Source organism: Oncorhynchus gorbuscha, linkage group LG02 (assembly GCF_021184085.1).
Source record: "Oncorhynchus gorbuscha isolate QuinsamMale2020 ecotype Even-year linkage group LG02, OgorEven_v1.0, whole genome shotgun sequence".
NCBI classification, from domain to species: domain Eukaryota; kingdom Metazoa; phylum Chordata; class Actinopteri; order Salmoniformes; family Salmonidae; genus Oncorhynchus; species Oncorhynchus gorbuscha.
Window position 1 is genome coordinate 108,840,743 of NC_060174.1, and position 13,077 is coordinate 108,853,819.

At 51.7% G+C, this 13,077-nt stretch overlaps 2 protein-coding genes across 2 annotated transcripts in view; one reads left to right on the forward strand and one right to left on the reverse strand.

Moving 5' to 3' along the window:
- The window catches only part of LOC124015443 (mucin-2-like), a 312,521-nt gene that overhangs the window by 45,147 nt on the left and 254,297 nt on the right, over positions 1–13,077 (forward strand). The gene's annotated exons all lie outside the window — the stretch shown is intronic.
- Positions 1–13,077, reverse strand: part of LOC124015467 (neurobeachin-like) — a 127,066-nt gene that overhangs the window by 1,354 nt on the left and 112,635 nt on the right. Inside the window, exons 28-32 of the mRNA XM_046330667.1 lie at positions 12,851–13,006; positions 10,181–10,351; positions 6,584–6,685; positions 6,209–6,405; positions 181–332 (exon numbers count right to left, since the gene is read on the reverse strand). Coding sequence (XP_046186623.1) covers positions 181–332; positions 6,209–6,405; positions 6,584–6,685; positions 10,181–10,351; positions 12,851–13,006 — 778 coding nt within the window. The remainder of the gene's footprint in view (positions 1–180; positions 333–6,208; positions 6,406–6,583; positions 6,686–10,180; positions 10,352–12,850; positions 13,007–13,077) is intronic.

Consider the following 13,077-nt stretch of genomic DNA (forward strand, 5'->3'; position numbering starts at 1 on the left):
CCACATCAGACCAGCATGACCCGGTCAGTCTGGTTCTGGTCAGTCTGGTTCTGGTCAGTCTGGTTCTGGTCAGTCTGGTTCTGGTCAGTCTGGTTCTGGTCAGTCTGGTTCTGAATGCGTGAAAACAGAAACATGAAAAAGACTGACAACCTCCCCTCCCCTCCCTCCCGTCCTACCCACCTCTGGTCGTGAGATAGGTCCATGGCACGGATGCCAGCGTCACAGCCTGGGTAGATGTAGAGCTGTTTGAAGTCACAGGCCTGCCACACCTCCACCACCCCGTTGTCTCCTCCTGTCACCAGGTTCTGACCGTCACTACTCAACAGGATCGCCTGGCGGGAGGGAGGGAGGGAGGGAGGGAGGAAGGGAGGGAGAGAGGAAGGGAGGGAGAGGAAGGGAGGGAGGAGGAAGGGAGGGGGAGAGGAAGGGAGGGAGAGAGGAAGGGAGGGAGGGAGCAAGGGAGGGAGGGAGAGAGGAAGGGAGGGAGAGAGGAAGGGAGGGAGAGAGGAAGGGAGGGAGGAGGGAGGGAGGGGAGGGAGGGAGGGAGGGAGGGAGGGAGAGAGGGAGAGAGGAAGGGAGGGAGGGTGGGAGGGAGGGAGGGAGGGGGAGAGGAAGGAAGGAGGGAGGGGGAGGGAGGGAGGGAAGGAAGGAAGAGGGGGAAGGGAGGGAGGGAGGGAGGAGAGAGAGAGAGGGAGAGAGGGAGAGAGGGAGAGAGGGAGGGAGGGAGAGAGAGAGAGAGGGAGAGAGAGGGAGGGAGGGAGGGAGGGAGGGAGAGGAGGTAGAGAGGGAAGGGAGGAAGGGAGGGAGGGAGGAAGGGAGGGAGAGAGGAAGGGAGGGAGGGAGGAAGGAAAAAAGGCAGGAAGGATAGAGAAAGAGAGAGAGAGAGAGAAGGAAGCGATGGGAAGGGAGGTAGAGAGAGTGCGGAAGAGGAGGAAGAGAGGAGAAGTAGAGAGGTAGTAGGGAGAGAGAGACTGAATAAGAAAGTTATGAACCCACAAGAAAACCAGCAGACGTGGATTAGTTTGTACGTGTGTGTGTGTTAGTGTGTGTGCAAGCTTCCTAATGGATCCTTATAATGATTATTTACATTATAACCTACTCATTCAAGGGTTTTTCTTGATATTTGTTTTGACAGTGTAGAATAATAGTGAAGACATCAACACTATGAAATAACACATATGGAATCATGTAGTAACCAAAAAAGTGGTAAACATATCAAAATATATTTTAGATTCTTCAAAGTAGCCACATTTTGCCTTGATTACAGCTTTGCACACTCTTGGCATTCTCTCAACCAGCTTCACCTGGAATGCTTTTCCAATGTGGAGGCTATATACAGGGGGTACCAGTACTGAGTCAGGGTGCAGGGTACAGGCTAGTTGAGGTAATCTGTACATAGGTGGGGCGATGTGACAAACAAACAGCAAGAAGTAGCAGTGTACAAAAGGGGGGGTCAATGTAAATTGTCAATTTTATGGCGAATCTATGAATTGTTCAGCTTATGGCTGTTGAAGAGCATATTGATTTATTTAAAATATTTTATTTCACCTTTATTCAACCAAGTAGGCCAGTCTCATTTACAACTGCGACCAAGATAAAGCAAAGCAATTTGAATAAAACAACAACACATTAATAAACATCAATAACAAAAAGAGGCAAAATAATTACAATTTAGCGTGGGGATGAGGTAGGCGGGTGAGCTATTTACAGATGGGCTGTGTACAGGTACATTGATTGGTAAGCTGCTCTGACAGCTGATGCTTAAAGTTAGAGAGGGAGATATAAGTCTCCAGCTTTAGATATTTTTGCAATTCCGTCCAGTCATTGGCAGCAGAGAACTGGAAGGAAAGGCAGCCAAAGGAAGTGTTGGCTTTGGGGTTGACCAGTGAGCTATACCTGCTGAAGCGTGTGCAACAGGTGGGTGCTGCTATGGTGACCAGTGAGCTGAGATAAGGCGGGGCTTTACATAGCAACGACTTATAGATGACCTGGAGCCAGTGGGTTTGGCGACGAATATGTAACGAGGGCAAGCCGACCAGAGCATACAGGTCACAGTGGTGGGTGGTATAAGGTGCTTTCGTAACAAAACGGATGGCACTGTGATAGACTACATCTAATTTGCTGAGTAGAGTGTTGGAGGCTATTTAATAGATGACATCGCCAAAGTCAAGGATTGGTAGAATCGTCAGTTTTACGAGGGAATGTTTGGCAGCATGAGTGAAGGAGGCTTTGTTGCGAAATATATTTAATTTTGGATTGGAGATGCTTAATGTGAGTCTGGAAGGAGAGTTTACAGTCTAACCAGACACCTAGGTATTTGTAGTTGACCACATATTTTAGGTCCGTCCAGAGTAGTGATGCGCGACATCATTGATGTATACAGAGAAAAGAGTCGGCCCAAGAATTGAACCCTGTGGCACCCCCATAGCCTGCCAGAGGTCAGGACAGCAGGCCCTCCGATTTGACACACTGAACTCTATCAGAGAAGTAGTTGGTGAACCAGGCGAGGCAGTCATTTGAGAAACCAAGGCTGTTGAGTCTGCCGATAAGAATGTGGTGGTTGACAGAGTCGAAAGCCTTGGCCAGGTCGATGAATACTGCTGCACTGTAATGTCTTTTATCGATGGCGGTTATGATGTCGTTTAGGACCTTGAGCGTGGCTGAGGTGCACCCATGACCAGCTCTGAAACCAGATTGCATAGCAGAGAAGGTATGGTGAGATTCTAAATGGTCGGTAATCTGTTTGTAAACTTGGCTTTCGAAGATTTTAGAAAAGGCAGGGCAGGATAGATATAGGTCTGTAACAGTTTGGGTCTAGAGTGTCACCCCCTTTGAAGAGGGGGATAACCGCGGCAGCATTTCAAACTTTGTTGATCTCAGACGATACGAAAGAAAGGGGACTTTGGCAAGTAGCTGCAGGGGGTGCAGAGCTGTTGGAAAGGGTTGGGGTAGCCAGGGTAGCCAGGTGGAAAGCATGGCCAGCCGTAGAAAAATGCTTATTGAAATTCTCAATTATTGTGGATTTATCGTGGTGACAGTGTTTCCTATCTTCAGTGCAGTGGGCAGCTGGGAGGAGGTGCTCTTATTCTCCATGGACTTTACAGTGTTTCCCACTGCCTCAGAGCAGTGGGCAGCTGGGAGGAGGTGCTCTTATTCTCCATGGACTTTACAGTGTTTCCTAGCCTCAGTGCAGTGGGCAGCTGGGAGGAGGTGGTCTTATTCTCCATGGACTTTACAGTGTTTCCCACTGCCTCAGAGCAGTGGGCAGCTGGGAGGAGGTGCTCTTATTCTCCATGGACTTTACAGTGTTTCCTAGCCTCAGTGCAGTGGGCAGCTGGGAGGAGGTGCTCTTATTCTCCATGGACTTTACAGTGTTTCCTAGCCTCAGTGCAGTGGGCAGCTGGGAGGAGGTGCTCTTATTCTCCATGGACTTTACAGTGTTTCCTAGCCTCAGTGCAGTGGGCAGCTGGGAGGAGGTGCTCTTATTCTCCATGGACTTTACAGTGTTTCCTAGCCTCAGTGCAGTGGGCAGCTGGGAGGAGGTGCTCTTATTCTCCATGGACTTTACAGTGTTTCCTAGCCTCAGTGCAGTGGGCAGCTGGGAGGAGGTGCTCTTATTCTCCATGGACTTTACAGTGTCCCAAAACTTTTTTGGAGTTAGTGCTACAGGATGCAAATTTCTGTTTGAAAAAAAGCCTTTGTTTTCCTGACTGACTGTGTGTATTGGTTCCTGACTTCCCTGAAAAGTTGCATATCGCGATGACTATTCGATGCTAATGCAAAAAACGCCACAGGATGTTTTTGTGCTGGTCAAGGGCAGACAGGTCTGGAGGGAACCAAGGGTCTGTTCTTAGTTCTGCATTTTTTGCTTATTTAAGATGGCGAGGAAAGCACTTTTAAAGATCAACCAATACATCTTCTACTGATGGGATGAGGTCAATATCCTTCCAGGATACCCGGGCCAGGTCTATTAGAAAGGCCTGCTCGCTGGTCCTATACTTGGCGCTCCGGTACCGCTTGCCATGCAGTAGCAGAGAAAACAGTCTATAACCTGGGTCACTGACACTGACAATTTCATGGGCTTTCCTCTGACACCGCCTATTATATAGGTCCTGGATGGCAGGAAGCTTGGCCCCAGTGATGTACTGGGCCATACGCACTACCCTCTGTAGCGCCTTACGGTCAGATGGCGAACAGTTGCCATACCAGGCGGTGATGCCACCAGTCAGGTTGACCTTGATGGTGCAGCTGTAGACCCTTTTGAGGATCTGGGGACCCATGCAAAATCAGTCTCCCTCGTGCCCTCTTCACAACTGTCTTAGGCTAGTTAAGGATCATATACCCTTTAACTTACAACCTCGACCCACTCCAATTTGCTTACCGACCCAATAGGTCCTCAGATGATGCAATCAACATCACACTGCCCTAACCCATCTGGACAAGAGGAATACCTATGACCAGGATGTCTTGCTCCATGGCAGACTAAATAACTTTTTTGCCTGCTTTGAAGACAATACAGTGCCACTGACACGGCCCGCAACCAAAACATGCGGACTCTCCTTCACTGCAGCCGAGGTGAGTAAAACATTTAAACGTGTTAACCCTCGCAAGGCTGCAGGCCCAGACGGCATCCCCAGCCGCATCCTCAGAGCATGTGCAGACCAGCTGGCTGGTGTGTTTACGGACATATTCAATCACCCTTATCCCAGTCTGCTGTTCCCACATGCTTCAAGAGGGCCACCATTGTTCCTGTTCCCAAGAAAGCTAAGGTAACTGAGCTAAACGACTACCGCCCCGTTGCACTCACTTCCGTCATCATGAAGTGCTTTGAGAGACTAGTCAAGGACCATATCACCTCTACCCTACCTGACACCCTAGACGCACTCCAATTTGCTTATTGCCCAAATAGGTCCACAGACGATGCAATCTCAACCACACTGCACACTGCCCTAACCCATCTGGACAAGAGGAATACCTATGTGAGAATGCTGTTCATTGACTACAGCTCAGCATTTAACACCTCCAAGGTAGGAAACAACCCCTTTCCTCTCGCTGATCCTCAACACAGGGGCCCCACAAGGGTGCGTGCTCAGCCCTCTCCTGTACTCCCTGTTCACCCACGACTGCGTGGCCATGCACGCCTCCAACTCAATCATCAAGTTTGCAGACAAAACTACAGTGGTAGGCTTGATTACCAACAACGACGAGACGGCCTACATGGAGGAGGTGAGGGCCCTCGGAGTGTGGTGTCAGGAAAACAACCTCTCACTCAATGTCAGCAAAAAATGATCGTGGACTTCAGGAAACAGTAGAGGGAGCACCCCCCTATCCACATCAATGGGAGAGCAGTGGAGAAAGTCGAACGTTTTAAGTTCCTCGGCGTACACATCACGGACAAACTGAAATGGTCCACCCACAAAGACAGTGTGGTGAAGAAGGCGCAACAGCACCTCTTCAACCTCAGGAGGCTGAAGAAATTCGGCTTGTCACCGAAAACCCTCACTAACTTTTACAGGTGCTTAATTGAGAGCATCCTGTCGGGCTATATCACCGCCTGGTACGGCAACTGCTCCGCCCACAACCGCAGGGCTCTCCAGAGGGTGATGCGGTCTGCACAATGTATCCACCGGGGGCAAACTACTTGACACCTACAGCACCCGATGTCACAGGAAGAACAAAAAGATAATCAAGTACAACAACCACCTGAGCCACTGTTCACCCCACTACCATTCAGAGAGATAGAAGCTGTTTTTCAATCTCAAGGCCATCAGATTGTTAAACAGCCACCACTAACACAGAGAGGCTGCTGCCTACCTACAGACTTGATATCAATGGCCACTTTAATAAATGGAACACTAGTCTCTTTAATTATGCCACTTCAAGAATGTTTACATATCTCACATTACTCATCTCATATGTATATACTGTATACTGTATTCTTCACTATCTATTCTTCACTATCTATTGCATCTTAGCCTCTCCGTCACTGCTCATCCATATATATATATATATATTTCTATTCTCATCCCATTCCTTTACTAGATTGTGTGTATTAGGTTTAGTTGTGGAATTGTTAGATATTACTTGTTAGATACTGCTACACTGTCGGATCGAGAAGCATTTCACTACACTCACAATAACGTCTGCTAACCATGTGTATGTGACAATTTGCCTTGATTTGATATATATACTGTATCTGTGGTCGTACCCGTGTTGCGTCGTTGACCTCCATCTGAGCCAGCAGTTTCCCGTTGATGCTGAAGTTACAGAATCGTCCTCTCTCATAACAGATGACACAGTGGCCCTCGCTGGACACAGAGATGAGGCGGGGCCTCAGGCACAACTCTGGGCCCTCCAGGGCCCGCAGCAGATCCCCTGTTATAGTATGGACCAGACATGGACCCTCTGGAGGAAGGGGAGGGGGAGAAGGGATGGAGATTTATAAACACACACACACACACACACACACACACACACACACACACACACACACACACACACACACACACACACACACACACACACACACACACACACACACACACACACACACACACACACACACACACACACACACACTGACCTTTGGCCCCGCTAATGACCAGTCCCAGCTCAGCGCAGACAGAGACACACACCACCTCATGGTCATGACCCGTCAGCACGGCTCTCGGAGCAGGGTAGTCACCTAGGAAACATATTTATTCATTAAATTGTTCTCTGTTAAAGTGTCTTGAAACTAAATACACTTTAAATAAAATGTGACACACGAAGAGCAGATTAAAAATGGGGAAAGTATCTGCTCATGGAGATCAAAATGATCGTTGGGGACCGTTGGGAGTCGGTGGGGAACGTTGGGAGTCGGTGGGGACCGTTGGGGACCGTTGGGAGTCGGTGGGGTCCGTTGGGGACCGTTGGGAGTCGGTGGGGTCCGTTGGGAGTCGGTGGGGACCGCTGGGGACCGTTGGGAGTCAGTGGGGTCCGTTGGGGGACCGTTGGGGACCGTTGGGAGTTGTTGGGGACCGTTGGGAGTCGGTGGGGACCGTTGGGGACCGTTGGGAGTCGGTGGGGTCCGTTGGGGACCGTTGGGAGTCGGTGGGGACCGCTGGGGACCGTTGGGGACCGTTGGGAGTAGGTGGGGACCGTTGGGGACCGTTGGGAGTCGGTGGGGACCATTGGGAGTCGGTGGGGTCCGTTGGGGACCGTTGGGGACCGTTGGGAGTCGGTGGGGACCGTTGGGGACTGTTGGGAGTCGGTGGGGTCTGTTGGGGACCGTTGGGGACCGTTGGGAGTCGGTGGGGTCTGTTGGGGACCGTTGGGAGTCGGTGGGGACCGTTGGAAGTCGGTGGGGACCGTTGGAAGTCGGTGGGGACCGTTGGAAGTCGGTGGGGTCCGTTGGAAGTCGGTGGGGACCGTTGGAAGTCGGTGGGGACCGTTGGAAGTCGGTGGGGACCGTTGGAAGTCGGTGGGGTCCGTTGGAAGTCGGTGGGGTCCGTTGGGAGTCGGTGGGGACCGTTGGGAGTTGTTGGGGACCGTTGGGGGCCGTTGGGAGTCGGTGGGGACCGTTGGGGACCGTTGGGAGTCGGTGGGGTCCGTTGGGGACCATTGGGGACCGTTGGGAGTCGGTGGGGTCCGTTGGGGACCGTTGGGGACCGTTGGGGACCGTTGGGGACCGTTGGGGACCGTTGGGAGTCGGTGGGGACCGTTGGGAGTCGGTGGGGACCGTTGGGAGTCGGTGGGGACCGTTGGGGACCGTTGGGAGTCGGTGGGGTCCGTTGGGGACCGTTGGGAGTCGGTGGGGACCGCTGGGGACCGTTGGGAGTCGGTGGGGACCGTTGGGGACCGTTGGGAGTCGGTGGGGACCGTTGGGAGTCGGTGGGGTCCATTGGGGACCGTTGGGGACCGTTGGGAGTCGGTGGGGACCGTTGGGGACTGTTGGGAGTCGGTGGGGTCTGTTGGGGACCGTTGGAAGTCGGTGGGGACCGTTGGAAGTCGGTGGGGACCGTTGGAAGTCGGTGGGGACCGTTGGAAGTCGGTGGGGTCCGTTGGAAGTCGGTGGGGTCAGTTGGAAGTCGGTGGGGTCCGTTGGAAGTCGGTGGGGACCGTTGGGAGTCGGTGGGGACCGTTGGAAGTCGGTGGGGTCCGTTGGAAGTCGGTGGGGTCCGTTGGGAGTCGGTGGGGACCGTTGGGAGTCGGTGGGGACCGTTGGGGGCCGTTGGGGTCCGTTGGGAGTCGGTGGGGACTGTTGGGAGTCGGTGGGGACCGTTGGGAGTCGGTGGGGACCGTTGGGAGACGGTGGGGACCGTTGGGAGTCGGTGGGGTCCGTTGGGGACTGTTGGGGACCGTTGGGAGTCGGTGAGGTCCGTTGGGGTCCGTTGGGGACCGTTGGGAGTCGGTGGGGTCCGTTGGAGACCGTTGGGGACCGTTGGGAGTCGGTGGGGACCGTTGGGAGACGGTGGGGACCGTTGGGAGTCGGTGGGGTCCGTTGGGGACCGTTGGGGACCGTTGGGAGTCGGTGAGGTCCGTTGGGGTCCGTTGGGGACCGTTGGGGACTGTTGGGAGTCGGTGGGGTCCGTTGGGGACCGTTGGGGACCGTTGGGGACCGTTGGGAGTCGGTGGGGTCTGTTGGGGACCGTTGGGAGTCGGTGGGGAACGTTGGGAGTCGGTGGGGAACGTTGGAAGTCGGTGGGGACCGTTGGGAGTCGGTGGGGACCGTTGGGAGTCGGTGGGGACCGTTGGAAGTCGGTGGGGTCCGTTGGGAGTCGGTGGGGTCCGTTGGGAGTCGGTGGGGTCCGTTGGGAGTCGGTGGGGACCGTTGGGAGTCGGTGGGGACCGTTGGGGGCCGTTGGGGTCTGTTGGGGACCGTTGGGGACCGTTGGGAGTCGGTGGGGACTGTTGGGAGTCGGTGGGGACCGTTGGGGTCCGTTGGGGTCCGTTGGGGACCGTTGGGAGTCGGTGGGGACCGTTGGGAGACGGTGGGGACCGTTGGGAGTCGGTGGGGTCCGTTGGGGACCGTTGGGGACCGTTGGGAGTCGGTGAGGTCCGTTGGGGTCCGTTGGGGACCGTTGGGGACTGTTGGGAGTCGGTGGGGTCCGTTGGGGACCGTTGGGGACCGTTGGGGACCGTTGGGAGTCGGTGGGGTCTGTTGGGGACCGTTGGGAGTCGGTGGGGACCGTTGGGAGTCGGTGGGGAACGTTGGAAGTCGGTGGGGTCCGTTGGGAGTCGGTGGGGACCGTTGGAAGTCGGTGGGGTCCGTTGGGAGTCGGTGGGGTCCGTTGGAAGTCGGTGGGGTCCGTTGGGAGTCGGTGGGGACCGTTGGGAGTCGGTGGGGACCGTTGGGAGTCGGTGGGGACCGTTGGGAGTCGGTGGGGACCGTTGGGGGCCATTGGGGTCTGTTGGGGACTGTTGGGGACCGTTGGGAGTCGGTGGGGACTGTTGGGAGTCGGTGGGGACCGTTGGGAGTCGGTGGGGACCGTTGGGGACCGTTGGGGACCGTTGGGAGTCGGTGGGGACCGTTGGGAGACGGTGGGGACCGTTGGGAGTCGGTGGGGTCCGTTGGGGACTGTTGGGGACCGTTGGGAGTCGGTGAGGTCCGTTGGGGTCCGTTGGGGACCGTTGGGAGTCGGTGGGGTCCGTTGGGGACCGTTGGGGACCGTTGGGAGTCGGTGGGGACCGTTGGGAGACGGTGGGGACCGTTGGGAGTCGGTGGGGTCCGTTGGGGACCGTTGGGAGTCGGTGAGGTCCGTTGGGGTCCGTTGGGGACCGTTGGGAGTCGGTGGGAGTCGGTGGGGTCCGGTGGGGAACGTTGGGGACCGTTGGGAGTCGGTGGGGAACGTTGGGGACCGTTGGGAACGTTGGGGACCGTTGGGAGTCGGTGGGGAACTTTGGGGATTGTTTGGTGATCATTGGGGATCATTGGGGACCGTTGGGGATCATTGGTGATCATTGGGGACCGTTGGGAGTCGGTGGGGAACGTTGGGGCTCGTTGGGAGTCGGTGGGGAACGTTGGGGCTCGTTGGGAGTCGGTGGGGACCATTGGGGATCATTGTTCAAGGCAAGAGATTAATGTGCTGATAATATTGTAAAAAGGACAGGAAATGTAGCTGGTTTCCCTTTCACCTCTTAGAAGCATATTGCTATGTACTCCACAAACACACACACCCCTCCACACACACGGACTTACTGTTGTTGGGGTTGTCTCCAATGATGTGATGGCGTCCGCTCCAGTACCACAGCAGCAGGGTAGCGTCTCTGGACCCCGACACGATGTAGCAGTCTCCTCCGATGTAGCTCTCTGACCGGGCCAGGCACGTCACCACGTCCCAGTGGCCAAACACTATCTGGGTCAACTTACCTACAGGGAGGAAGTAGAGATGTGGACGTATTGAGGAATAATGTAGACGCATTGAGGAATAATGTAGAGGTATTGAGGAATAATGTAGACACTTTGAGGAATAATGTAGACGCATCGAGGAATAATGTAGACACATTGAGGTATAATGTAGACAGATCGAGGAATAATGTAGACGCATTGAGGTATAATGTAGACAGATCGAGGAATAATGTAGACGCATTGAGGTAAAATGTAGACAGATCGAGGAATAATGTAGACGCATCGAGGAATAATGTAGACGCTTTGAGGAATAATGTAGAGGCATCGAGGAATAATGTAGACACATTGAGGTATAATGTAGACAGATCGAGGAATAATGTAGACGCATTGAGGTATAATGTAGACAGATCGAGGAATAATGTAGACGCATTGAGGTAAAATGTAGACAGATCGAGGAATAATGTAGACGCATCGAGGAATAATGTAGACGCTTTGAGGAATAATGTAGAGGTATTGTAGTAGTAAAGTAGTAGTATTATATCTCGTCTGCATCACCTCAGGGTTGTTGAAAGAAATGAATAGTGAAGTAGTAGTGCTGTTTAATAATACCTGTCTCGGTAGAGGAGACAGTATATAGTATAGTATATAGTATAGTATATAGTATAGTAGTAGTACTGTGGCAGGTACCTGTCCCAGTAGAGTAGACTCTGAAGCTGTTGTCCCAGTATAGATAGTATATAGTATAGTAGTAGTACTGTGGCAGGTACCTGTCCCAGTGGGGTAGACTCTGAATCTATTGTCCCAGTATAGATAGTATATAGTATAGTAGTAGTACTGTGGCAGTTACTCTGTCCCAGTGGGGTAGACTCTGAAGCTGTTGTCCCAGTATAGATAGTATATAGTATAGTAGTAGTACTGTGGCAGGTACCTGTCCCAGTGGGGTAGACTCTGAATCTATTGTCCCAGTATAGATAGTATATAGTATAGTAGTAGTACTGTGGCAGTTACCTGTCCCAGTGGGGTAGACTCTGAAGCTGTTGTCCCAGTATAGATAGTATATAGTATAGTAGTAGTACTGTGGCAGGTACCTGTCCCAGTGGGGTAGACTCTGAAGCTGTTGTCCCAGTATAGTAATATAGTATATAGTATAGTATATAGTATAGTAGTAGTACTGTGGCAGGTACCTGTCCCAGTGGGGTAGACTCTGAATCTATTGTCCCAGTATAGATAGTATATAGTATAGTAGTAGTACTGTGGCAGTTACTTTGTCCCAGTGGGGTAGACTCTGAAGCTGTTGTCCCAGTATAGATAGTATATAGTATAGTAGTAGTACTGTGGCAGGTACCTGTCCCAGTGGGGTAGACTCTGAAGCTGTTGTCCCAGTATAGATAGTATATAGTATAGTAGTAGTACTGTGGCAGGTACCTGTCCCAGTGGGGTAGACTCTGAAGCTGTTGTCCCAGTATAGATAGTATATAGTATAGTAGTAGTACTGTGGCAGGTACCTGTCCCAGTGGGGTAGACTCTGAAGCTGTTGTCCCAGTATAGATAGTATATAGTATAGTAGTAGTACTGTTTAATAATACCTGTCTCGGTAGAGTAGACTCTGAAGCTGTTGTCCCAGTATAGATAGTATATAGTATAGTATAGTATATAGTATAGTAGTAGTACTGTGGCAGGTACCTGTCCCAGTGGGGTAGACTCTGAAGCTGTTGTCCCAGTATAGATAGTATATAGTATAGTATAGTAGTAGTACTGTTTAATAATACCTGTCTCGGTAGAGTAGACTCTGAAGCTGTTGTCCCAGTATAGGTAGTATATAGTATAGTAGTAGCACTGTGGCAGGTACCTGTCTCGGTAGAGTAGACTCTGAAGCTGTTGTCCCAGTATAGATAGTATATAGTATAGTAGTAGTACTGTGGCAGGTACCTGTCCCAGTGGGGTAGACTCTGAAGCTGTTGTCCCAGTATAGATAGTATATAGTATAGTAGTAGTACTGTGGCAGGTACCTGTCCCAGTGGGGTAGACTCTGAAGCTGTTGTCCCAGTATAGATAGTATATAGTATAGTAGTAGTACTGTTTAATAATACCTGTCTCGGTAGAGTAGACTCTGAAGCTGTTGTCCCAGTATAGATAGTATATAGTATAGTATAGTAGTAGTACTGTTTAATAATACCTGTCTTGGTAGAGTAGACTCTGAAGCTCTTGTCCCAGTATAGATAGTATATAGTATAGTAATAGTACTGTTTAATAATACCTGTCTCGGTAGAGTAGACTCTGAAGCTGTTGTCCCAGTATAGATAGTATATAGTATAGTATATAGTTTAGTATATAGTATAGTATATAGTATAGTCGTATAGTAGTAGTATAGTAGTACTGTCACAGGTACCTGTCTCGGTAGAGTAGACTCTGAAGCTCGTCCCAGTATAGATAGTATATAGTATAGTATATAGTATAGTATATAGTTTAGTATAGTCGTATAGTCGTATAGTAGTAGTATAGTAGTACTGTGGCAGGTACCTGTCTCGGTAGAGTAGACTCTGAAGCTCTTGTCCCAGAAGCCACAGACCAGGATGTAGCGGTTGTCGGCGGTAACCACGAAGCAGTGTGTGTTGATCTGGATGCTCTGGTCCACCAGGTCTGTGATCTGACGCTTACTCACACCTGAGTTGTTGGCTACACACACACAGGCGCACGCACACACACAGGAGCACGCACACACACAAAATAACAATGCTAATAGAAAC